This window comes from Bubalus kerabau, chromosome 15, assembly GCF_029407905.1.
Source record: "Bubalus kerabau isolate K-KA32 ecotype Philippines breed swamp buffalo chromosome 15, PCC_UOA_SB_1v2, whole genome shotgun sequence".
NCBI lineage: Eukaryota > Metazoa > Chordata > Mammalia > Artiodactyla > Bovidae > Bubalus > Bubalus kerabau.
Window position 1 is genome coordinate 58,365,225 of NC_073638.1, and position 24,507 is coordinate 58,389,731.

Below are 24,507 nucleotides of genomic sequence, written 5' to 3' on the forward strand. Positions count from 1 at the left end.
TCATGACCCCATGGACTGCAGCCTGCCAGGCTCCTCTGTCCATGGGCTTTTTTTCAGTCAAGAATACGGGAATGGGTTGCCATTTCCTCCTCCACAGAATCCTCCCGACCCAGGAATCAAACCCTCATCTCATTCATTGGCAGGAAGATTCTTTACCACTAAGCCACCTGGGAAGCCCATCTTCAACTTGATTGCTGAGAGTATTATTAACCTTTAAAAATAGATGATAAAAAAAATACTTCTCATGGTAGAATATAATATGGATAGAGAAAAATCACATAAAACAAATGTATAGTTTAATGAATTACTAAGGCAAACACTCTTAAATACCATCCAGGTCAAGATAGAACAGGGGCAGCCACTCTACAACCCACCCACAAGTCCTAACCAATCACAAACCTTCCTTTTCTCCCCCCATGTAATAGCTCCCTTGAATTTTAAGGTATTCACTACCATATTCACTTACATATTTTTCTAGTTTAAAGTATGATCACCCCAGTGTGACTCCCTTATCACTAAAGTTTGGATTCCCAACTTTTTAGTTTTCTGATACCTTTTTTCCTCACCTAACAATTGATTCTTTTTGTAAATATAAATTTGTTCATCAGCACCAGTGCTACACCAATGTATTTCTATTCACTTTAGTTGCCTGAAGCCCATTCTCTTGTAAATTTCTCTGGAAGAACTCATGGGAACAATATTCTCTGAATTCTTGCATGTTGAAAGCAGCTTAAGAACTTTATACTTGAAAATCAGCTTGGCTAAATATAAAATTCTTGGCTTATAACATCTCTAATATGTCCATATGATTTTATTAGTAATTTCTTTTCCTTGTAAGTAATTTGGTATTTCTACCTAGATCCCCTCAGAAGATTTTTTTTTTTTTCGAGAGTACTGATTTTATAGACTATGTCTTGGTGTTGGTTGCTCTGAGGCAACTTTTTCAGAGAGTGTTTGATGATCTTTCAATGCAAAGTGTCAAATATAACTTTTTTAATTTTAAGCCTTTTTTAAATTGTAGTTTCTAGAACTTGCTGTTTTTTAATTTGGGTTTCTTCTTTTGAGGACATCTATTATGTATATATTAAATCTTCTTTGCCTATCCTCTTTTTTTTTTAATTTTATTTTTTATTTTTATTTTATTTTATTTAGCTTTACAATATTGTATTGGTTTTGCCAGATATCAAAATCTTTATTTCTTACTTTCTCTATAATACTTCTTATCTCTTCCCTCTTTTTGACATTTAAATTCTTCTCCCTTTCATCTTCTAGCTATCTAAAGGCATTATTTGTTATGCTTATTTGATCTTGCATTTCTTCTAATTTAGCCTTCCTTTTTAAAAAAAATTTTAATTTTTTTCCTTTCTGAGTATACCGCCCCATTTTTAGTTTCTAATTCTTATGTGAGTTATTCTTTCATGTAGTGAATCAGAGTTTTCTGGATTCATCAGAAGTAATTATATGTAGAAAACAAATTAGAAATAGGGATAATTATAATATTTTATGCTCATCTTTTGGGGTCATATCCTTCTGGTACATATTGTCTGTGGGTGTGCTATTTTGATTTATTCTTTCCCTCTAAAAAATAAATATGAAACTAAAACTTAATCATTTCTGTGTTGCTCATTTTTATAAAAAATTTGTTTTCTTAACTGTTAAAAGGGTATATGATTCAGAAATCTTTTGTAATTTATGGTTTTATGCCAGATATCACAGTGATGTCTGATAATATTCTTTTTCTCCTTCTCCCAGTCCTTCTCTTTTGCTTTCATCCAGATCTTTGTCCTTTGTCCCTGTAATATTCAATTTGGGGTCTTTTTCTTGGAAGGGAGCTTTATCATGGAAGGGAGTTTGGTAAGTTTTTAGAGTTTATGGGGCCCAGACTATTCCAACTCCTTACCATAGACCTCTTGTATTCAGCCATACTGGAATGTGAAAAACCTCTCCCGGACTTAATTGTCATTCGCAAATTGCCCCACTGCACTTTCCAGTGAATATGTTTGTGATTTGGGAATTTTCCAGATCCATCAGATATCTAGAACCTTCTCTCTGCTTCCTCCTACACAATTGCTGATACCATGTATTATGGCTTTGGAGGGTCCATCTCTATACCCTAATAGAATGAGATTCTTTTGTAAGACTTTGCAGGGGTATAAGAGAATCAGAAATGTGAAGGGAAGCCAAGAACAGCCATGGAGCAAATCCTCTTGGTCCAGCCCACTTGACATCCTCTCTCTCATCCTCTGGTAGACCATATTCTCTCCCTCCACTGGGCCTTCTCATAAGCTATTTTTTTCTGGCTGTGATGACCCTTATCAGTCCAGTTCACTTGCTCAGTCGTGTCCAACTCTTTGCAACCCCATAGACTGCAGCACACCAGGCCTCCCTGTCCATCACCAACTCTCAGAGTTTACTCAAAGTCATCTCCATTGAGTCAGTGATCCCATCCAACCATCTCATCCTCTGTCATCCCCTTCTCCTCTCACCTTCAATCTTTCCCAGCATCAGGGTCTTTTCAAATGAGTCAGCTCTTCATATCAGGTAGCCAAAGTATTGGAGTTTCAGCTTCAACATCAGTCCTTCTCATGAACATTCAGGACTGATTTTCTTTAGGATGGACTGGTTGGATCTCCTTGCAGTCCAAGGGACTCTCAAGAGTCTTCTCCAACACCACAGTTCAAAAGCACCAATTCATAGGTGCTCAGCTTTCTTTAGCGTTCAACTCTCACATCCATACATGACTACTGGAAAAACCATAGCCTTGATGAGATGGGCCTTTGTTGGCAAAGTAATGTCTCTGCTTTTTAATATGCTGTCTAGGTTGGTCATAACTTTCCTTCCAAGGAGTAAGCATTTTTTTATTTCATGGCTGCAGTCACTATCTGCAGTGATTTTGGAGCCCAAAAAAGTAAAGTCTGACACTGTTTCCACTGTTTCTCCATCTATTTGCCATGAAGTAATGGAACCAGATGCCATGATCTTAGTTTTTTGACTGTTGAGCTTTAAGCCAACATTTTCACTCTCCACTTTCACTTTCATCAAGAGGCTCTTTAGTTCTGTCATCTGCATATCTGAGGTTATTGATATTTCTCCCGGCAATCTTGATTCCAGCTTGTGTTTCTTCCAGCCCAGAGTTTCTCATGATGTACTCTGCATATAAGTTAAGTAAGCAGGGTGACAATATACAGCCTTGACATACTCCTTTTCCTACTTGGAACCAGTCTGTTGTTCCATGTCCAGTTCTAACTGTTGCTTCCTGACCTGCATACAAATTTCTCAAGAGGCAGGTCAGGTGGTCTGGTATGCCCATCTCTTTCAGGATTTTCCACAGTTGATTGTGATCCACACAGTCAAAGGCTTTGGCATAGTCAATAAAGCAGAAATAGATGTTTTCCTGGAACTCTCTTGCTTTTTCAATGATCCAGCAGATGTTGGCAATTTGATCTGTGGTTCCTCTGCCTTTTCTAAAACCCAGCTTGAACATCTGGAAGTTCACATATTGCTGAAGCTTGGCTTGGAGGATTTTGAGCATTACTTTACTAGCATGTGAGATGAGTGCAATTGTGCAGTAGTTTGAGCATTCTTTGGCATTGCCTTTCTTAGGGATTCAATGAAAACTGACCTTTTCCAGTCCTGTGGCCACTGCTGAGTTTTCCAGATTTGCTGACATATTGAGTGCAGCACTTTCACAGCATCATCTTTTAGGATTTGAAATAGCTCAACTGTAATTCCATCACCTCCACTAGCTTTGTTTATAGATGACCTTTATGCTTCTAGGTAAATCCTACCCGATCTTCATGTCTCTACTTGATGGTCATTTCTTCACTTTCATAACATCTTGTAAGTTAACTTTGGAAGATAAATCACACTAATTTGTCTTCCCCATAGACTATCAGTTTCATGAGGTGCAAGTACCATGTCTATTCAATTCTCCATCCTCAGTTCCTGGCCTCTAGTATATCCCTAAAAATAGTACTGGAAACATAAGTAACTAGAGGTCTAAAGAGTGACTGCATCCAGGAAGTCACATGTGGAAATGTCACAAATATAATTAGAAATAATAAGCAATAGGATATTCCTTTGGATGGTTAACTATACAACTTTTTAGTTTATTTTAGCTAGAAGAGCATTTTCTATGTTAAAATTTAAAAACAAAAACAATACATGACCATTATATTTTTGACCCAATGGGATATATAATGATGTTTCAAAAGGGTATTTTTTCTTAATCTGACCAGAAGAACTTGCAGTATCAGAGGTTGTAGCTGCTAGGGACAATAAATCTAGGTGGCAGGTTTAGAACATCCTTTCATATAAGTACTACTTCAAAAAAGAAAAAGATTACAAATAAATTTAGCTTGATCTTCCAAGTATGAGCCACTAACCAAAAGAGTATAAATTCATCACCAAAAGTATAAAGACAAAAAATCTATCAAAAGCTAAACTTAAGCATTCCATACATATTGAAGGATTCAAATTCATCACAAAACACTATTAATATTATGAAATACCATAGTATCTATGAATGGTCATTTAGATTAGGGTAAATCTAGTAAATTAGCACTCAAACCAATTCCACGAAATACTGTCTTAAAATCATGATTTTAATGTACAGAAGCTTTTAACAAACTCTTAAATAGATAAAAAATATAAGGGAAAGTTCTAATTATTAATAAATGTTTAGAATGACATGAACAGCTCAGTGAAAATACATAGGTTTATTTAATGTAGTCTTTGGCAAAAACTTCCCCGGTGGCTCAGATGGTAAAGTGTCTGTCTACAATGAGGGAGACCTGAGTTCGATCCCTGGATCAGGAAGGTCCCCTGGAGAAGGAAATGGCAATCCACTCCAGTACTACTGGCCTGGAAAATCCCATGGACAGAGGAGCTTGGTAGGCTACAGTCCATGGGGTCGCAAAGAGTCGGACACGACTGAGCAACTTCATTTTCACTTTGGCAAAAACAGTATTATTCATTCAGTGACAATTACCTGCCCCAGGGCAATGCCAACAGGTCTATACCACTGGATATAGATGCTACACTGAGCCTGCTTCCCCAGTTTTAGAACAATCTGGTGCTCCACTTCTGTTGCATCATAACTCCTGATAATCTGCTTTAGTTGTTGCCTTACTTAGATCCAAAGAATACATCACTAATGAGAGGTGCATTTGTAAGTACACCCTAATCTCACTAAGGCCCACAAGTGGGCTTTTAAAAAATGCTTTTTACATAGGCCAATGCATCATGTTTGCATTTATTTCTGCTGTGTTTTATTGGAGATTTGGATTTGAAAAGGATAAGTGAAAACTTAGAGTCATAGACAATCAGCAGCAGCCTTCCTGGCATGATTCATTTCTATAAGGAGGTCGAAAGGTAGATCAAATGACATTTCTAAGATTTTTCCAGACTTATGCTATAACTATTAAGAGAATGTTTTATTCTTGGAACTGGCAAACTCCTTTCCTGGGATTTATCATTATGTGTGAGTGTAGACTTTTAGGTATACATCCCATACCGTGCCTAAGACACTTAAGGGCTAAAAAATGTTTATTATCCCCTGCCAGTTAGCTCAGAGGGCTGGAGAAGTGCTCTGAAGAGGCCAAGTCACAAGCCTCATCTCTGTGGAAGCCAGTTAGTGTCAAAGAAAAGCTCTGTTCCCTGGCTGAAGTTCACACCTTGAATCTCAGCCAGCTCTGGCCACAGAAAAACTCGGTTCCTCTACTCTTGATCATAGGAGCAATCAGGAAAGAGAATGTAGATGGATCAGTGCAAAACCATCTTCACTCTAGGGAAGAAAATCTAAATAAAGTCATTTCCTCCTGACAGTGTCAACAGCATCATCTTAGAGGATCTTATGTCTTCTAAAACTCGATACAATTACTTTTTTTGTATCCTTAAATCCCTTACTACATGTTGGTTATTCTTGGAGTGCTGATGTTGACAATAGTCTGAATCTGTATTATATATGGGCCATGGAATGACATGAACTTCATAGAGAACATGTATTTCTTGGCTATAGTCATGACGATATAATGGATTGCCTGACTCATACTTGAAATGAGCAGCAGCATGCTATATATACCCTCTTTTCCTTTCACTAGGTCTCTTTCCAGTTCATGGCCACATGTAGATGACTCTCTAATCTTTAATGAAAGATACACCAGGCTTTCCACCCTAAATTTAAATGAGAAAAAGAAAAAAAAAGACCAAAATAGCTAATTTCATCCTCAATCTCAGAGAATGGGGAAGAAGCCCAACCTTTTCATTTCACATTTCCTTGCCTCAAATACCTCTCTCAGAAATTCACATTCTCCTTCCTTTATTTAATTCATGCCTCTATGAAAAATTTCAGCTCTTTCTAGAGTACTTCCCAAAGCATCATTTCTACCATGATGTTCTTCTGGCCCCATTCTTTGTCTCCTTAACTTGCTTTATTTTCTTTATAGCACTTATCTCTACCTGATATTAGATTTGGTAATTACTTGTTTGTCCTTTTTGTTCCCAACTATATTTTTAATGCTAAAACGATACATGGACTCGAATACATTTGCTCAATATATAGTTATTGAAAATGATTTCACGACTATAAACATAAGGGCTTCCCTGGTGGCTTGGCTGGTAGAGAACCCACCTGCAATGCAGGAGATCAGGGTTCAGTCCCTGGGTTAGGAATATCCCCTGGAAAAGGGAATAGTTACCCACTCCACTATTCTGGCCTGGAGAATTCCATGGACAATATAGTCCATGGGCTCGCAAAGAGTCAGACAAGATTAATCAACTTTCACTCACTCACTCATGAACATAATATAATAGGTGGACATTATAACAACAATAAAATGGCATGTGTATATAGTGACCAACTTCAGTTTATTTTGAGACACAGCTTCCTTCCAATTACCCATTGTTTCCATCTTCCAAGGAAAAGTTGCTCAACATCATTAGCCATTAGGATATTACAAAGCAAAACCATGAGCTACCACTTCACATCCTAAGATAGTTATAATAACTTAATTAAAAAAAAAAGAAAACAAGTACAGTGAGGATGTGGAGACACTGGAACCATCACACATTGCTGGTGACAATGTACAATGGTTGAGCTGCTGTGGAAAACAATTTGGTGGTAGAACTATACAAAAAGGATCTTCACGACCCAGATAATCACAATGGTGTGATCACTCACCTAGAGCCAGACATCCTGGAATGTGAAGTCAAGTGGGCCTTAGAAAGCATCACTACAAACAAAGCTAGTGGAGGTGATGGAATTCCAGTTGAGCTATTTCAAATCCTGAAAGATGATGCTGTGAAAGTGCTACACTCAATATGCCAGCAAATTTGGAAAATTCAGCAGTGGCCACAGGACTGGAAAAGGTCAGTTTTCATTCTTATCCCAAAGAAAGGCAATGCCAAAGAATGTTCAAACTACCACACAATTGCACTCATCTTACATGCCAGTAAAGTAATGCTTAAAATTCTCCAAGCCAGGCTTCAGCAATACATAAACCATGAACTTCCAGATGTTCAACCTGGTTTTAGAAAAGGCAGAGCAACCAGAGATCAAATTGCCAACATCTGCTGGATTATGGAAAAAGTAAGAGAGTTCCAGGAAAACATCTATTTCTGCTTTATTGACTATGCCAAAGCCTTTGACTGTGTGGATCACAATAAACTGTGAAAAATTCTGAAAGAGATGAGCATACCAGACTACCTGACCCGCCTCTTGAGAAACCTGTATGCAGGTCAGGAAGCAACAGTTAGAACTGGACATGGAATAAAGACTGGTTCCAAATAGGAAAAGGAGTACATCAAGGCTGTATATTGTCACCCTGCTTATTTAATTTATATGCAGAGTACATCATGAGAAACGCCACACTGCAGGAAGCACAAGCTGGAATCAAGATTGCCAGGAAAAAATATCAATAACCTCAGATATGCAGATGACACTACCCTTATGGCAGAAAGTGAAGAGGAACTAAAAAGCCTCTTGATAAAAGTGAAAGAGGAGAGTGAAAAAGTTGGCTTAAAGCTCAATATTCAGAAAACTAAGATCACAGCATGTGGTCCCATCACTTCATGGCAAATAGGTGGGGAAACAATGGAAACAGTGTCAGACTTTATTTTTTGGGGCTCCAAAATCACTGCAGGTGGTGATTGCAGCCATGAAATTGAAAGACGCTTACTCCTTGGAAGGAAAGTTATGACCAACCTAAATAGCCTATTAAAAAGCAGAGACATTATTTTGCCAACAAAGGTCCATCTAGTCAAGGCTATGGTTTTTACAGTGGTCATGTATGGATGTGAGAGTTGGACTGTGAAGAAAGCTGAGCACCGAAGAATTGATGCTTTTGAACTGTGGTGTTGGAGAAGACTCTTGAGAGTCCCCTGGACTGCAAGGAGATCCAACCAGTCCATCCTAAAGGAAATCAGTCCTTGGTGTTCATTAGAAGGACTGATGTTGAAGCTGAAACTCCAATACTTTGGCCACCTGATGCGAAGAGTTTACTCATTGGAAAAGACCCCGATGCTGGGAAGGATTGGGGGCAAGAGGAGAAGGGGACAACAGAGGATGAGATGGCTTGGTAGCATCACCAACTCGATGGACATGAGTGAACTCTGGGAGTTGATGATGGACAGGGAGGCCTGGTGTGCTGTGGTTCATGGGGTGGCAAAGAGTTGAACACAACTGAGCGACTGAACTGAACTGAACAAAAACTTAAAGATAGAATTATGATATAACCCCATAATTCTACTCCTTCATATCACACCTCCACAAATTGAGAATAGTTATTCAAATAAATGCATGTACTTGAAAATCCACATATTCATACCAGGACTATTCACAGTAACCAAAGAGTAGAAACACCACAAATGTCAATCAAATAATGAATGAATAAACACATTGTGATATATCCATACAATAGAACATTATTCAAGCATAAAAAAGAATGAAGTGCTGATACCTGCTGCAACATAGATGAATCTCAGAAATATTATGTTAAGTGAAAAAAGCCAGGCACATGAGTCACATGTATGATTCTATTTATATTAAATATACAAAAGTAGTTAAATCCATAGAGATAGAAAGCAGGTGGGCATTTGCCAGAGACTGAGAAGAGGACAAAGTGGAAAGAAACTGCATAATGGGTAGTAGGTTTTAGTTCGGAGTGATGGAAATGTTTTGAAACTATATAAACAGGCATTTGTTACCAGCATTGTAAATGTTCTAATGCCATTGAATGTCAATGATGTTTTCATTTTAAAATGGCCATTTCATAGTCTATAAATTTTGCCTCAATAATTCACTTTTTAAATGCATTAAGCTATTAAAAACATAACCTACAATCCCATATGCATGTGTGCATGCTCAGTCACTCAGTCATGTCCAACTCTTTGTGACCCCATGGACTGTAGCTCGCCAGGCTCCTCTGTCCTTGGAATTTTCCAGGCACGAATACTGGAGAGGGTTGTCATTTCCTCCTCCAGGGGCTCTTCCCGACCCAAGGATCAAACCCGTGTGTCCTGTGTCTCCTCCATTTGGCAGGAGGATTCTTTACCACTGAGCCACCTGGGAAGCCCACAATCTCATATACACCTCTTTATAAACTCTGTACTCTTTTTTTTGGAGAGGAGAAGTGAAATGAGAAGCTGATTCTGAGAAGGCTACTTTGGACAAAGAAAGGTCAGACTCTTTTCCTGGCTCGTAGTCATTATGGTAATTATTTCATAAGATGAAGTTTCCATTTCTCCCGTGTCTCAAGTTCATTCTAACACATTTCCTCTGGCTAAGTGACAGACTGTTTAAACATATGTTTCTTGTATTTTACAGACATACCTGGCAAGTGCAAGACAAAATCGATGCAAACAATGTGGCTTACACAACCGGGAAGCTAAGCTTTCACACCGATTATCCAGCCCTCCATCATCCACCTGGGGTAAGGTGAGCCTCAACATGTTTTCCACAAGGCAGGCCAAGGACCAGTATTCTCCTGTATTTTGAGCCTAAAAAACTGTATGTTTCACTAGTTAATTTGTCTTAATGTAGATCTTTCTCCAAACACAATCCAAACTCACAAAATCTCTGTACCTAAATCTTGAACAGCCTCACATTCACAAGGGATAGAAGATTTACATGTATTATTTTTTTTTTTCACATTTCTTCATTTCTCCCTGGAAATAACTACTGGCACTTACTGCTTTGCCAAGACATTTTACCACAGCACTATATCTTGAGGTCTTTTTGAACATTTAACATTCCCTGGAGAGCTGAAAGAGAAAATAAAACCAGGGAACACAATGTAGAGTTTTTCCCACAAAGTCACATGGCGACCAATCCTATCAGTTAACTATTGCAGTAAAAAAAAACAACAACAAATGAACAAACAAAACCACTCCATAACTTACCAGCTTAAAAGCACAGCCATTGACTATGGTTTTACAATTTCGGCTATATTCAGCTAAGTAGTTCTGCTGCTGCTGAGTCTGCAAGGGACTGGTGGACCTAGGTGGTGGCTGAGATGACTTGTCCCTGCCCCATCTGATCTATCATCTCCCCACACACCAACACCCCCACCCGCGCCCTGGCTGGCCCAGGCTTATGCCTGCTACATAGCAGGTAGCAGGATCTCCAGAGAGCATGCTGAAACATACAAGGCCTCTTGAGACCCAGGCTAGCAATCAGCACAGTGTCATCTCTGCCATGTTTTCAAGCTTTTTTGGTCAAAGGTTTTAGCCCAGACTTAAGGGGTGAGGAAGTAGAGGCCATCCTTTGCGGGAGAAGCTGCAAATACATACCACAAAGGGGTGTGAATGCAAGAAGCAGAATAACTTTGGTTGTTTTGGGAAACCATCTACTCTCCCATCTATGCGATTCTTCATCAAGGAGGGAGATGTTCACCATGGAGCACAAATCCTCCAGATCTTCTGGAAGCCTCCCTGTGTACTACCTTGTTACAACATTACCATTTTACTAAACAGCTGCATTTTCACAAAAGCATCATTTTGCTAAACCAAGAAATAAATGGTCAGAAAACTACCTTTGAAAAGAGATGTTGTTCCTATTTTTAGAGCTAAATGCAACTAAATGAAATAGCCCCACAGAAATGTGTATCTTCAAAGATAAATGAAAGTGGAAATTTGGGGTAATTCTCTAGCTAACGAAGGTGAAATGGGGGAAAGTCAAAATCCATCTGTGTTTTTCATCATATTAACTGGACACGCTTCTCCATGCCTTTGTTACCCATTGTCGTCATCAGTATTAACTAAGCTAGGCTAGTATTTTACTTCACCTGTTTCAAATTACTTTGTTGATTGTAAAATACCACGTGATTTCTTTGCACTAACTGCGACGGTGAAATGACCCTCAATAGTCACCTTTTCAGGAAGGGGTTGAGGGGAAGACACACAATGTGATTTGTTTTCAATGTGGCCCAGAAATTTCCTAAAACCCTGGGGGTTAAAAGTCAAACTAATCATCTCAGTTCATTTGCCAAAGACAAGTTGGAGAAGTCAAAGGGAATAAAGTTCTTAAAATTAGACTAGAAAACTAGATTCTATTTGAAATTTTAAATTACCTGGTTTTTTATGAATTTATGTTTTGTTTCAGGGTTAAAATTGAAAGCCTACAGAAAAGTGATCAAATGACTTCATAAACATTCCTGAAGTGTAAAGTTTGACATTTTCATAGTATATTATATTACACTTTCTGTATTTTATATTCTTTCAAAGCGTTTTTACTTATATTGCTTTATTTGATGCCTCTTAGCATTCCTTCAAGGTAAATAGAAGCAATCATGTCTTTTTATGTTAAATGAAGGCGCCCAGCATGGTTAAATACTTTCACAGGGTAATAGAGAACTTGAACTTGAAACAAGGCCTCCATCAAAATTTTTTACCACATCTTAGGGATCATGAGTTGGACTTTCTAATTACCATAATTTCTGTAACATGCTGACTATTTATAGACATTGTCATACATTACAAACACATGAAATACAGGAATTGAATCTTTTACTTCCATATTATTTCAAAACTTAGCCCAGTACCTTAGATGTAATAGAGACTTAATAAATATGCTAAAAAGAAGTTTAAAATGCCACAAAGTTGTACCAATCTCTATCAGCAAGTGAAAGGTCCAAATCTAAATAAACTGATAGATTATTAAATAAAAAATGATTCCTGAAATGTCTAGATTCTAGTAAAATAATGATTGAAATTCATGTACTTGCTTGTGCTATTAAGTTTCCACTTTGGAATTATTCAAAGGTTTTTGAACCAAAGTTTGAGTTCTTTTATAGCAAATAGAATAAACCAATATTCTTTTCAGTACAGATGAAATGATCTGGATAATGAGTTACCTGTTGAGAGTTCAGTTTGATCAATTTCAATCACATGGGGCAGGATAAGGAGACATATCTTTAATGAAACACAGATGTTGTTTCATTCACTGTCTCTGGGCCAAAAGTCACATGCTGCCATAAAGTAACATTTAAAAAGGAAATATTTTGGTTCTGAATGACTTACATGACATCAAATTTTGTGGGTTTTATACACACCAGGCATATATTTACCTTTTGAATGTGCAATGAAAGTGTTGTCTGGGTCCATCATTTTTTTTCTTTCATAGGATTGCATTAAAATGTACATATACAAAAGAAGATTATTAGTTGGCCTTGCCATATGTAAAAGACATCAGCTGACCTTTGTTTTAAAGATTTATATTTAAAATATTCTGTGACTTCATTATGGCAGAGTCTAAAAAGGATTTGAAGAACACAGATTCTACCACAGACCAAGTTATGTTATTGCTTTGCCTTCTTGGAGTTTGAGAGACTTGAGGTTGATATTTCCATTTCATCTTGTTTTTAATCATGCTGCTTCACCCCTCATTGCCTTGGCAATGAGTTGATTTTCTACAATGACTTGGCCAGTTTATGCACATTTTTTCAAGCTCAAAAAGAAGACATCAATTTAAGGATGAGCGATTATTCATTTAGGTCAGTTCTCTCATAATAGCAGAAAATGCTGCTGCTGCTGCTGCTGCTAAGTCACTGCAGTCGTGTCCGACTCTGTGTGACCCCAGAGATGGCAGCCCACCAGGCTCCCCCGTCCCTGGGATTCTCCAGGCAAGAACACTGGAGTGGGTTGCCATTTCCTTCTCCAAAGCATGAAAGTGAAAAGTGAAAGTGAAGTCTTTCAGTCATGTCCAACCCTCAGCGACCCCATGGACTGCAGCCTACCAGGCTCCTCCGTCCATGGGATTTTCCAGGCAGGAGTACTGGAGTGGGGTGCCATTAACTTCTCCACAGAAAATGAGGTGTCATCAATCTAAAAATGGAAGTTTAAGTTTACAAAACACAACTCACACACCACACAATACTGAATTAATAACAGTGCTGTAAAGGGACTTCTCCCTTCACAGGAAAGGAACTTGCTGTCTGAGGATTTAAAGCACAAAGGCCAAGGTTTGAACACTAGTTTTGCCATATATTAGCAGAGTTCTTACCAGCTGGCCAGTTTTACACCTGAGTCCTAGTTTCTTCCTCTACAGAATGGAGATGAAATTATCAAATTCTAAAGACTGTTGTAGGGAATGAATAAATATGCATTTGTTGTTCAGTCACTCCATCGTGTTCAACTCTTTGAGACCCAGGGACTGCAACACGCCAGGCTTCCCTGGCCTTCACTATGTCCCAGAGTTTGCTCAAACTCATGTCCATTGAGTCAATGTTGCCATCGAACTATCTCATCCTCTGTCTCCTCCTTCTCCCCTAGCCCAACACCATAATTTAAGACCATGTGTATATTATATTTTAAATAGAACTTTTGTACGATTTTGGAAGGAGGCAGGATTTCTCACAGCCACACATTGGGAGAAGTCACGTGTGGCCTCTTCAGACTGACACATTTGGTTTGTCTGAACACACATTCATTGTATATCTGTTACCAATGAGGCACTCTGTAGGAGTCAAAGAAGCATAGGGAATGTTGTTTCTGCCCTCCAGGAGCTCACAGTTTACAAAGAGATGGACCAGAGGAGATTCTGTTCCAAAACAACAGAATCAGCACCAGGGCAAGAGCTTCCTGAACAAACAAAGATACCAAATGCTGGCTGGGTCATGCAGAATGGGGGCTGTTCAGAGAAGAAGTGAACTAGTTTCTGAAGTTCTGAGATCAGTCAGGCACAGATTAGGGGCCAGCATTCCAGGCAGAGGGAGTGGCTTGCTGGCAGAGGGAGAGTAAAAAAGATAGAATATTCTTTTGGGGGGAAAAAAACCTGTAAACATTCATCATGTTCTATAATAATCTACATTGGGAAAGAATCTGAAAAAGAATGTATATATGTATATGTGTAATTGAGTCAGCTGTACACCTGAAATTAATACAACATTGTAAAATCAACTATACTCCAATATAAAATAAAAATTAAATTTAAAAAGTTAAAAATTTTAAAAAGCATTTTTATTTTCAATCTGCGCTATCCAATACACTAGACACTAGTCATATTAAGTTGTAATTTAAACTAATTAAGATTAAATAAAGTTTAAAGTTAAGTTTCTCAGACAAACTAACCACATTTCATGTGCACAATACACATACAGAACTAGGGATGACTACATTGGGCTCATGGAAGAACACTTCCATCATCACAGAAAGTTCTAATGGGCAGCACTTGCCCTAGCAATCTTCAGAGTTAGCCAAGCTAAATGGATATTTTCCCCACTTATACTGGTATCCCCCAGTCTGTGTATTTGATCATATTTGCCTCTTCCTTTGTATAAAAATTGTCAGACATTGGTTTTTATTTTTATTTCATGAAGAAGGAAGTTTTCACAGCTGAAGAGTGTTAGTTTCTTTATGCAGAAAATCACAGTCTAAATTTAGATATTCAAAATCACCCACCCATGCTGACTTACTAAAAGGAATCACATAACCAAGGAAAATAACTCCATTCAAAAGAATATTGTTTAAAATATCACCACATTTAGCTTTCCAAAATGAAATCATATTAAGCATTTTTCTCTAAATCTTAGTAAAAGTAACTAACACTTACCATCCTTTTGGTTTCTCATTCCCACTATTTTTGGGGCTTATTCATCCTCATAGCCTCATCCTACCTCATTCCTTTATCATTATACTTGAACTACCTCCCTTGTGACTTGGCCTTCCCTTGTGGCTCAGCTGGTAAAGAATCCGCCTGCAATGCAGGAGACCTGGGTTTGAATCCTGGGTTGGGAAGGGCCCCTGGAGAAGGGAAAGGCTGCCCACTCCAGTATTCTGGCCTGGGAGAATTTCACAGACTGTATAGTCCATGGAGTCGCAAAGAGTTGCACACGACTGAGTGACTTTCACTTTCACTGCATTCGATTCTCAAGTAGTTACTCTCTTACAAGTTTCTCCCTTAAAAAATTGTATCCCTTGTTAACACCACTGGACTAATAATTTTCAACTCAGTCTTGACTACACTATTTCCATATTCAAAAGCCTTTAACAATTCCTCTCTGTGCACAAGAAAGTCCAATCTTTCATCTGACATTCAAGACTTCCCCTGATTAGATCCCAAATTACCTTTCCAAGTGGATTACTATTTCCAGTTGTAACCCTCTACTGAAACCAGATATTTTGAGACCCAGTGAAGTGTGTGTTTTTGCACACCCATCAACACTGCCAAGTGATTTGCTCTCACTGCTCTAGTCTACGTATCCAAAAATCTTATCCCTTCAACTTTACCCAAATTAAATTCCACTTCTTCTGTAAAGCCAACAGTAAGTGCTCACTCCCTATTGCTCTTATGATCTGTGACTTTTGTTTACAAACTTTATTTGATTGCATCCTTGTCTTAAACTGTAACACTATTTGAACAGTAAACTTTTGATTTCAAGCAACTTTTTTCCCTAACCTCTTTCTCTGTTGACACAAGTGATAGATATAAAAGTATATTGCCTTTATGAATCATTCTTTAAAGCTGTCAAAAATGTAGGTGCACACCATTTCAAAACATGGTTCTCTGTTTCTATTTCTAGGTTCAGCTTCTGCACTGCATAAAGCAAACCGTCACTGGGGGTGAGTCCGAAATTGTAGATGGATTCAACGTATGCCAAAAGCTCAAGGAAAAAAATCCTCGAGCATTCCAGATTCTGTCCTCCACCTTCGTGGACTTTACAGACATTGGAGTGGATTACTGTGATTTCTCTGTACAATCCAAACACAAAATTATAGAGTAAGTACTGTTTCTAAGTTTCTCATCTCAGTAAAACAGTTGACAGCAAAAGCTTCATTAACCTAAAGCTTAAACAGAAAAATCCAATACACTTCTCAGCTTTACTTTATATTAACTGTTTAGCCCAGTTCTCGAATGAAGGCAAAAAGAAAGAACCCTGTCACCACTAAAAAAAAAAAAATATGAAACTCCATGAAATCTCTGTTCTTAGTCAATATAAGTAACTAAGACTTCATGTATTCTTCATTTTTAAACTATAAATTCTGCATAATTATAATCAGTGTGATTGTATTAATCAGGACCCTTTCAGAAATGAAAGACTATAACTCAAACTGGATAGTCTAGCAGTTGAAAAGTATCATCTGATATTGACCTTTTATTTTTTCCTTCACCTCTTAGCCAACACATCCAAAAATGAAGTGTTGGCTTCATTTTGAAAAACAATCAGTAGAAACTCCAAGTTTTCATTGTCCTTAGAGCTGGTAATGACAGCACACAGAAAATGCTTATTTTCCAACAGCTACAGCAAAGGTGTAGACTCGCTGCCCGGAATGTTTACATCCATCCTGGAAGAATCACCATGGCTAGGAAGTCAGAGAATTCTGATTGGCTGTCCCTGGATCACATGTTCATCTCCAAAGAAAGGTCAGCCTCAACTGAACCACAAGGGCAGAGAAACAACAACATCTCCCCAGATTGATGCCAAAAAATAGTATGTTCCCTACACAGAACCTTTTGTGTTCTTTTTTTGTGTAGTATTATTTCATAAGAGAGTATCTACAAAGGCCACACATATATCCTTTTATTTGAGAATTATCCTACATTGTTTTTCTAGGACATATTTGATTTAATCTGACCTCAATGAATTTTGAGGTGCTTCAATTATACAATTGAGTTTATATTCTTCTTTTAGAGAAATAACCAAATAATATGAAATAAACTCATTTAATAAATAATCAAATCCCCAGTATACTAACTCAGCTTTCTTAAATACACACGTGATCGTCATTTATTCATTCAACAAATATTTATTGAGGCAATTCACTCTTGTTGGTGCATGGGATACACTGGTAAACAAAACAGTTTCCTGTTCTCATGAAGCTTCCTTACTAATGGGGGAGGGGAGAATTAGAAATGTTTAAAATAAATGAGGAAATTGAAATGAATGTTAAGATATTTTAAGTGCTTAAGAAACAAGGAAAAGTCAGGCAGGTTAGGGGAGTCTGTAGAGCCAAAGACTTAGGGAGGATGAAATTTGTATCATTAAATAGTGTTCCAGTTGAACTCCAATACTTTGGCCACCTGCTGCGAAGAGCTGACTCATTTGAAAAGACCCTGATGCTGGGAAAGATTGAGGGCAGGAGGAGAAGGGGATGACAGAGGATGAGATGGTTGGATGGCATCACGGACTCAATGGACATGAGTTCGAGTAAACTCAGGGAGTTGGTGATGGACAGGGAAGCCTGGTGTGCTGTGGTCCATGGGGTCGCAAAGACTTGGACATGACTGAGTGACTGAACTGAACTGAACTGAAATATTGTTTCAAGGACAAGCTTTACTGAGTAGGTGATATTTGAGCAAAACTTAAGAGCAAGGAATTTTGTTCAGAAGATAAGCAGTTTCCAGAAACAGCTAGAGCAAAGATCCTAGGATGACCCTAAGAAGATGCTTGGTGTGGTCAAGGAACCACAAGAAGCCACTCTGTGGGGCAGAGTGTTAAGAGAGGAGGCCAGACGGTTGTCAGTTCATATAAAGCTGTGTTAACCATCATAAGAATACTGGCTTTCACTCTTAGTGAAAAATTTTGACCAAAAGAGAGACATCTATATTCATATAAAGTTATTTACATTTTTAGTGGATCACCCTGGCTGCTGTGCTCAATATAGTGCAGGAGAACAAGGGCAGGAATAAGAAGTCCAGCTAAGGAGCTCCTATGGGACTGCAGGTCAGAGCTGAGGGTACCTTGAACATAAGTGGTCCTGGTGGGGACAGCAGCAGTGTGGAGAAGAGTCCTCTTTGGGATATATTTTTGCATATTTAATCAGCATATTTCCCTGAAATAGTGGATGAAAGGTCTGAGAGGAAGACATACTTTAAAAAATAAATCCTGGTCCAAAGTAACATTATCTAAGAGGTCAGTCATCGAGAATGGAAAAGGAAGGACCAACTCTCAAGATTCCTAGGTTTAACATGATAGTTTTAAATATTTAAAAGGCCATTACAAATTATCATTTTGTTGTGACACAATATGATTACAGATTCTGCAAGGCTAGTGAATAGAGGCAAAAAAAAAAAAAAAAAAAAAAAACTTGGCTTTTGAGAGAGGTTAACCAAATAGCCATCATCTGAATCATAATTTGACCTTGTTATTTTTTTGTAATGAAATTCTAGAATTTGGTCATTATGAAGGTCTCAAAGATATCCCTAGAGAATATCAAATTTTAACATTAATTCACTTAAAATGTGTTTTAACAACAGGAGATGAAACAGAGTTTTCAGTTAATCAAGGGTTTCAGTACCCTGATTGTTTGGGTTAATTTTCCTAGTGGCTAAATGTTTTCACTCTTTTGAGATGCTTATTTCCTATTTAATACAAAAAGATCTTGGAGGCTGCTGAGAAAGTTAAGTATCATGCAGTACAATAAAAAATAAAGAAAGAAACCAGGACAAAAATAATAGTGGTGATTAAAAAAATAATAATATTGGTCAATTAAGCTATGGCAGTGCAACCTAGTGGTTACAAATCCAGTCACATGAACACAACTCCTTCTCTTGTTATCTGTGTGCTGTTGGTCAAATGACTTATGCTTGCTAAGCCACAAAAAGGAATAATTGTCAGTAAAAAGAAAAATAAGGAGTAATATGAATTCTTGTGCTGTGTTGTGCTTAGTCACTTACTGGTGTCTGACTCTTTGAGACCCAGTGAACTGTAGCCTGCCAGGCTCCTCTGCCCATGGGGATTCTCCAGGCAAGAATGCTGGAGTGGGTTGCCATGCCCTCCTCCAGGGGATCTTCCCAACCCAGGGATTGAACCCAGGTCTCCCACGTTGCAGGTGGATTCTTTACCACCTGAGCCACCAGGGAAGCCCAAGAATACAGGAGTGGGTAGTCTATCCTTCTCCAGGGAAACTTCCTGACCCAGGAATTGAACCAGGGTCTCCTGCACTGCAAGTGGATTCTTTTCCACCTAAGCTACCTAGGAAGCCAGTGTTAATACCTACCACATAACAATTGCAGTGGGAATTATAGAGAAAATATACAGACAGCCCTGTCACAATGCCTGACTCAGAAAGAGCAGAATAAATTTTAGCTAGCTATCATTTTCATAATCCAATCTATTTACTGGTGATAGATTTTAATTTCAGCTCTGAGTTTCTAATGACCAAAGCAAGACAGGAACATAATGAATTTGCAAGATGCTCTTAAGATATAAAATTTTCTTGCATAAAATGTGATGTGGTAGGCAAGACCATAGTATCTCTCTCAATGAGAAATAATATTTTAATTAATGAAGAGACTCTACAGCACCACACTTGAATTATAGGAGATGATTCCCCAGTCTTCACTGGGCTCTTTTATGGGCATCACTGATGAGGTTTTACATTTGCTAGTTTGCAGTCAAGATGTTGCTGATTTATGATTAAATGCTTGTCCTGCATGCATAGCTAGTATATAGCTGGTTATTCCCCATCTTCGGGGTTTTCACCCTTTCTCAGCATATAAAAAGAGGTCCTCTTCATTAAAGGGGACTGGAATGCAAAAGTAGAAAGTCAAGAGCTACCTGGACTAACAGGCAAATTTGGCCTTGGAGTACAAATGAAGTAGGTCAAAGGCTAACAGAGTTTTGCCAAGAGAACACACTAGTCATAGCAAACACCTTCTTCCAACAATACAAGAGAAGACTCTACCCATGGACATCACCAGATGGTCAACACCAAAACCAGATTGATTATATTCTTTTAAAGATGGAGAAGCTCTATATAGTCAGCAAAAACAAGACCGGGAGCTGACAGTGGCTCAGATCATGAACTCCTTATTGTTAAATTCACACTTAAACTGAAGAAAGTAGGGAAAACCACTAGACCATTCAGGTATGACCTAAATCAAATCCCTTACGATTATACAGTGGAAGTGACAAATAGATTCAAGGAATTAGATCTGATAGACAGAGTGCCTGAAGAACTATGGAATGGATGGAGATTCGAGACATTGTACAGGGGGCAAGGATCAAGACGATTCCCAAGAAAAAGAAATGCAAAAAGGCAAAATAGTTGTCTGAGGAGGCCTTACAATTAGCTCTGAAAAAAAGAGAAGTGAAAAGCAAAGGAGAAAAGGAAAGATATACCCATTTGAATGCAGAGTTCCAAAGAATAGCAAGGAGAGATAAGAAAGCCTTCCTCAGTGATTAATGCAAAGAAATAGAGGAAAACAATAGAATGGGAAAGACTAGAGATCTCTTCAAGAAAATTAGAGATACCAAGGGAACATTTCATACAAAGAAGGGCACAATAAAGGGCAGAAATGGTATGGACCTAACAGAAGCAGAAGATATTAAGAAGAGGTGGCAAGAATACACTGCTACATCACTTCAGTCATGTCCGACCCTGTGCAACCCCCACGGACTGCAGCCTACCAGGCTCCGCCGTCCCTGGGATTCTCCAGGCAAGAACACTGGAGTGGGTTGCCATTTCCTTCTCCAATGCATGAGAGTGAAAAGTGGAAGGAAAGTCGCTCAGTCATGTCCGACTCTTAGCAACCCCATGGATTGCAGCCTACCAGGCTCCTCCATCCATGGGAGTTTCCAGGCAAGAGTACTGGAGTGGGGTGCCATTGCCTTCTCCGCAAGAATACACAGAACTATACAAAAAAGATCTTCATGATCCAGATAATCACAAAGGTGTGATCATTCACCTAGAGCCAGACATCCTGGAGCAAAATGCAAGTGGGCCTTAGGAAGCATCACTATGAACAAAGCTAGTGGAGGTGATGGAACTTCAGCTATATCAAATCCTAAAAGATGATGCTGTGAAAGTGCTGCACTCAATATGCCAGCAAATTTGGAAAACTCAGCAGTGGCCACAGGAATGGAAAAGGTCAGTTTTCATCCCCAGTCCCAAAGAAAAGTAATGCCAAAGAATGTTCAAACTACCACACAATTGCACTCATCTCACACACTTGCAAAGTAATGCTCAAAATTCTCCAAGCCAGGCTTCAACAGTATGTGAACCGTAAACTTCCAGATGTTCAAGCTGGATTTAGAAAAGGCAGAGGAACCAGAGATCAAATTGCCAACATCCGCTGGACCATCAAAAAAGCAAGAGTTCCAGAAACACATCTACTTTTGCTTTATTGACTATGCCAAAGCCTTTGACTATGTGGATCACAACCAACTGTGGAAAATTCTGAAAGAGATGGGAATACCAGACCACCTGACCTGCCTCTTGAGAAACCTGTATGCAGGTCAGGAAGCAACAGTTAGAACTGGACATGGAATAAAGACTGGTTCCAATCAGGAAAGGAGTATGTCAAGGCTATATATTGTCACCCTGCTTATTTAACTTATATGCAGAGTACATCATGAGAAACGCTGGGCTGAAGGAAGCACAAAATGGAATCAAGATTGCCAGGAGAAATTATCAATAACCTCAGATACGCAGATGACACTACCCTTATGGCAGAAAACAAAGAAGAACTAAAGGGCCTCTTGATGAAAGTGAAAAAGGAGAGTGAAAATGTTGGCTTAAAACCCAACATTCAGAAAATGAAGATCATGGCATCCAGTCTTATCACTTCATGGCAAATAGGTGGGGAAACAATGGAAACAGTGAGAGACTTTATTTTGGAGGCTCCAAAATCACTGTAGATGGTGACTGCAACCATGAAATTAAAAGACTCTTGCTCCTTGGAAGAAAAGCTATGACCAACCTAGGCAGCATGTTAAAAAGCAGAGACATTACTTTACCAGCAAGGTCCGTCTAGTCAAAGCTCTGGTTTTTCCAGTAGTCATGTATGGATGTGAGAGTTGGACTATAAAGAAAGCTGAGCACCAAAGAATCAATGCTTTTGAACTGTCGTGTTGCAGAAGGCTCTTGAGATTCCCTTGGACTGCAAGGAGATCCAACCAGTCCTTCCTAAAGGAAATCAGTCCTGAATATTCATTGGAAGGACTGATGCTGAAGCTGAAACTCCAATATTTTGCCACTTGATGCAAAGAACCAACTCATTGGAAAAGCCCTGATCCTGGGAAAGATTGAAGGTGGGAGGATAAGGGGATGACAGAGGATGAGATGGTTGGATGGCATCATCGATGCAATGGCCATGAGTTGGGTAGGCTCTAGGAGTTGGTGATGAACAGGGAAGCCTGGTGTGCTGCAGTCTATGGGGTCACAAAGAGTTGGACACGCATGAGTGACTGAACTGAACTGAACAGCATATAATCCTGCATCAAGATTTTCTTTTCATCCTCTTTTTACTTACAGCATATCCTGCTTACTAAGGTCCAATTTTGCATTTTAAGTTGATCCTCATGATGCCAAGCACACATCTCCTCTAACATTCTTCCATCCTCAGAATAACATCTTCCTTGCATCTCACAACTAAATTTACTTTCTATTTCCCCTCAGGTCATTTCTTAGAATGTTAAAAAACAAATTTGTGACTTATTTTCTCATATAGAAAGTAAACACCAGGTTAAAAGAAACAGAGACTGTACTACACAGAGAGAGAGAGAGGAATTGATTACTTTTGCCCACATGTATGAACTCTTAGGGGCTTACTCAGGTGGCGCTATGAGTAAAGAATCCACCTGCCAATGCAGGCAACACAGGAGATGTGAGTTCGATCCCTGTGTCGCCAAGATCCCCTCAAGGAGGACATGGTGACCCACTCCAGTACTTTTGGTGGAAGAATCCCAAGGACAGAGGAGCCTGGCAGGCTATAATCCATGGAGTCGCAAAGAGTCGGACACAACTGAGCATGTGAGCAAAAGATGAACTCAGAAATGAAAGCTTAATACAATGTACCATGAAATACACAATTCTGATTTCATTGAGTATCCCATGGTACATTGTGTTAGCGGAAAAAGAAACAAATCAGCAGAGTGGCTGGGACGGAAGAGTCCCAAGGGAAGTTTCAAAGATGTAACATCCCTGTCAGTGACACGAAGGATGATGCAAAGGCTGCCATTGTTACGTGTGCTTAGTTGCTCAGTCATGTCCGATCCTTTGCGACCTCAGGGACTGTAGCCCGCCAGGCTCCTCTGTCCATGGGGATTCTCCAGGCAAGGATACTGGAATGGGTTGCCATGCCCTCCTCCATGGGATCTTCCCAACCCAGGGATTGAACCCGGGTCTCCCGTATTGCAGGCAGATTCTTTGCCATCTGAGCCACCAGGGAAATCCGTCATTGTTATATGCACAGAAAATAATGCAAGGGGAGAGGATGGGATATGTGTCAGGAGGAGTTAGGCTAGAATTTTAAAGATAAAGTGAAAAGGCAAAATGTCCTCAGAAACTGTGAAAGGAGTCTGAAACTAGCAGTATGAATACATCAATCGAAAGGACTCAAGCTCTATGCTTTGTATCACTCAAACCTGAAGATCCACAGTCTCTTCTGCTGACTGACCTCTGTCTTCATTCTTTGTTCATGAAACTACAAACTGCAGGCTATAGAGCATCCTTTATCTATGTGGAAAAGATGGGGCAGCAGGGAAGAGCACTTCACTGCCTATTCAGTCATATTTGTATTTTTATCAATATATATATATAAATTCAAGTTCTAAGAGCCTTTTTTGAACACCTGTTTCTTTCTTACAGTTTCTTTCCTTATATGGGTTCAACAGGTAGTATTAGCAAAGAGTTGCTGTTAATGACTATTTCTAAGAGTTTATCATTCAGTTCAGTTCAGTTGCTCAGTCGTGTCCAATTCTTTGCGACCTGATGGACTGCAGCACACCAGGCTTCCCTGTCCATCACCAACTCCTGCAGCTTGCTCAGAGTCATGTCCATTGACTCAGTGGTACCATCCAACCATCTCATCCTCTGTCGTCCCCTTCTCCTCCTGTCTTCAATCTTTCCCAGCATCAGGGTCTTTTCAAATGAGACAGTTCTTCGAATCAGGTGACCAAAGTACTGGAGCTTCAGCTTCAACATCAGTCCTCCCAATGAATATTCAGGACTGACTTCCTTTAGGGTTGACTGGTTTGATCTCCTTGATGTCCAAGGGACTCTCAAGAGTCTTCTCCAACACCACAGTTCAAAGGCATCAGTTCTTTGGCACTCAGCTTTTTTTATGGT

General features: G+C 39.0%; 1 protein-coding gene across 1 annotated transcript in view; it reads left to right on the plus strand.

Annotated features, from left to right (window-relative positions):
* The window catches only part of BBOX1 (gamma-butyrobetaine hydroxylase 1), a 65,627-nt gene that overhangs the window by 37,384 nt on the left and 3,736 nt on the right, over positions 1–24,507 (plus strand). Inside the window, exons 4-5 of the mRNA XM_055547703.1 lie at positions 9,824–9,929; positions 16,017–16,213. Coding sequence (XP_055403678.1) covers positions 9,824–9,929; positions 16,017–16,213 — 303 coding nt within the window. The remainder of the gene's footprint in view (positions 1–9,823; positions 9,930–16,016; positions 16,214–24,507) is intronic.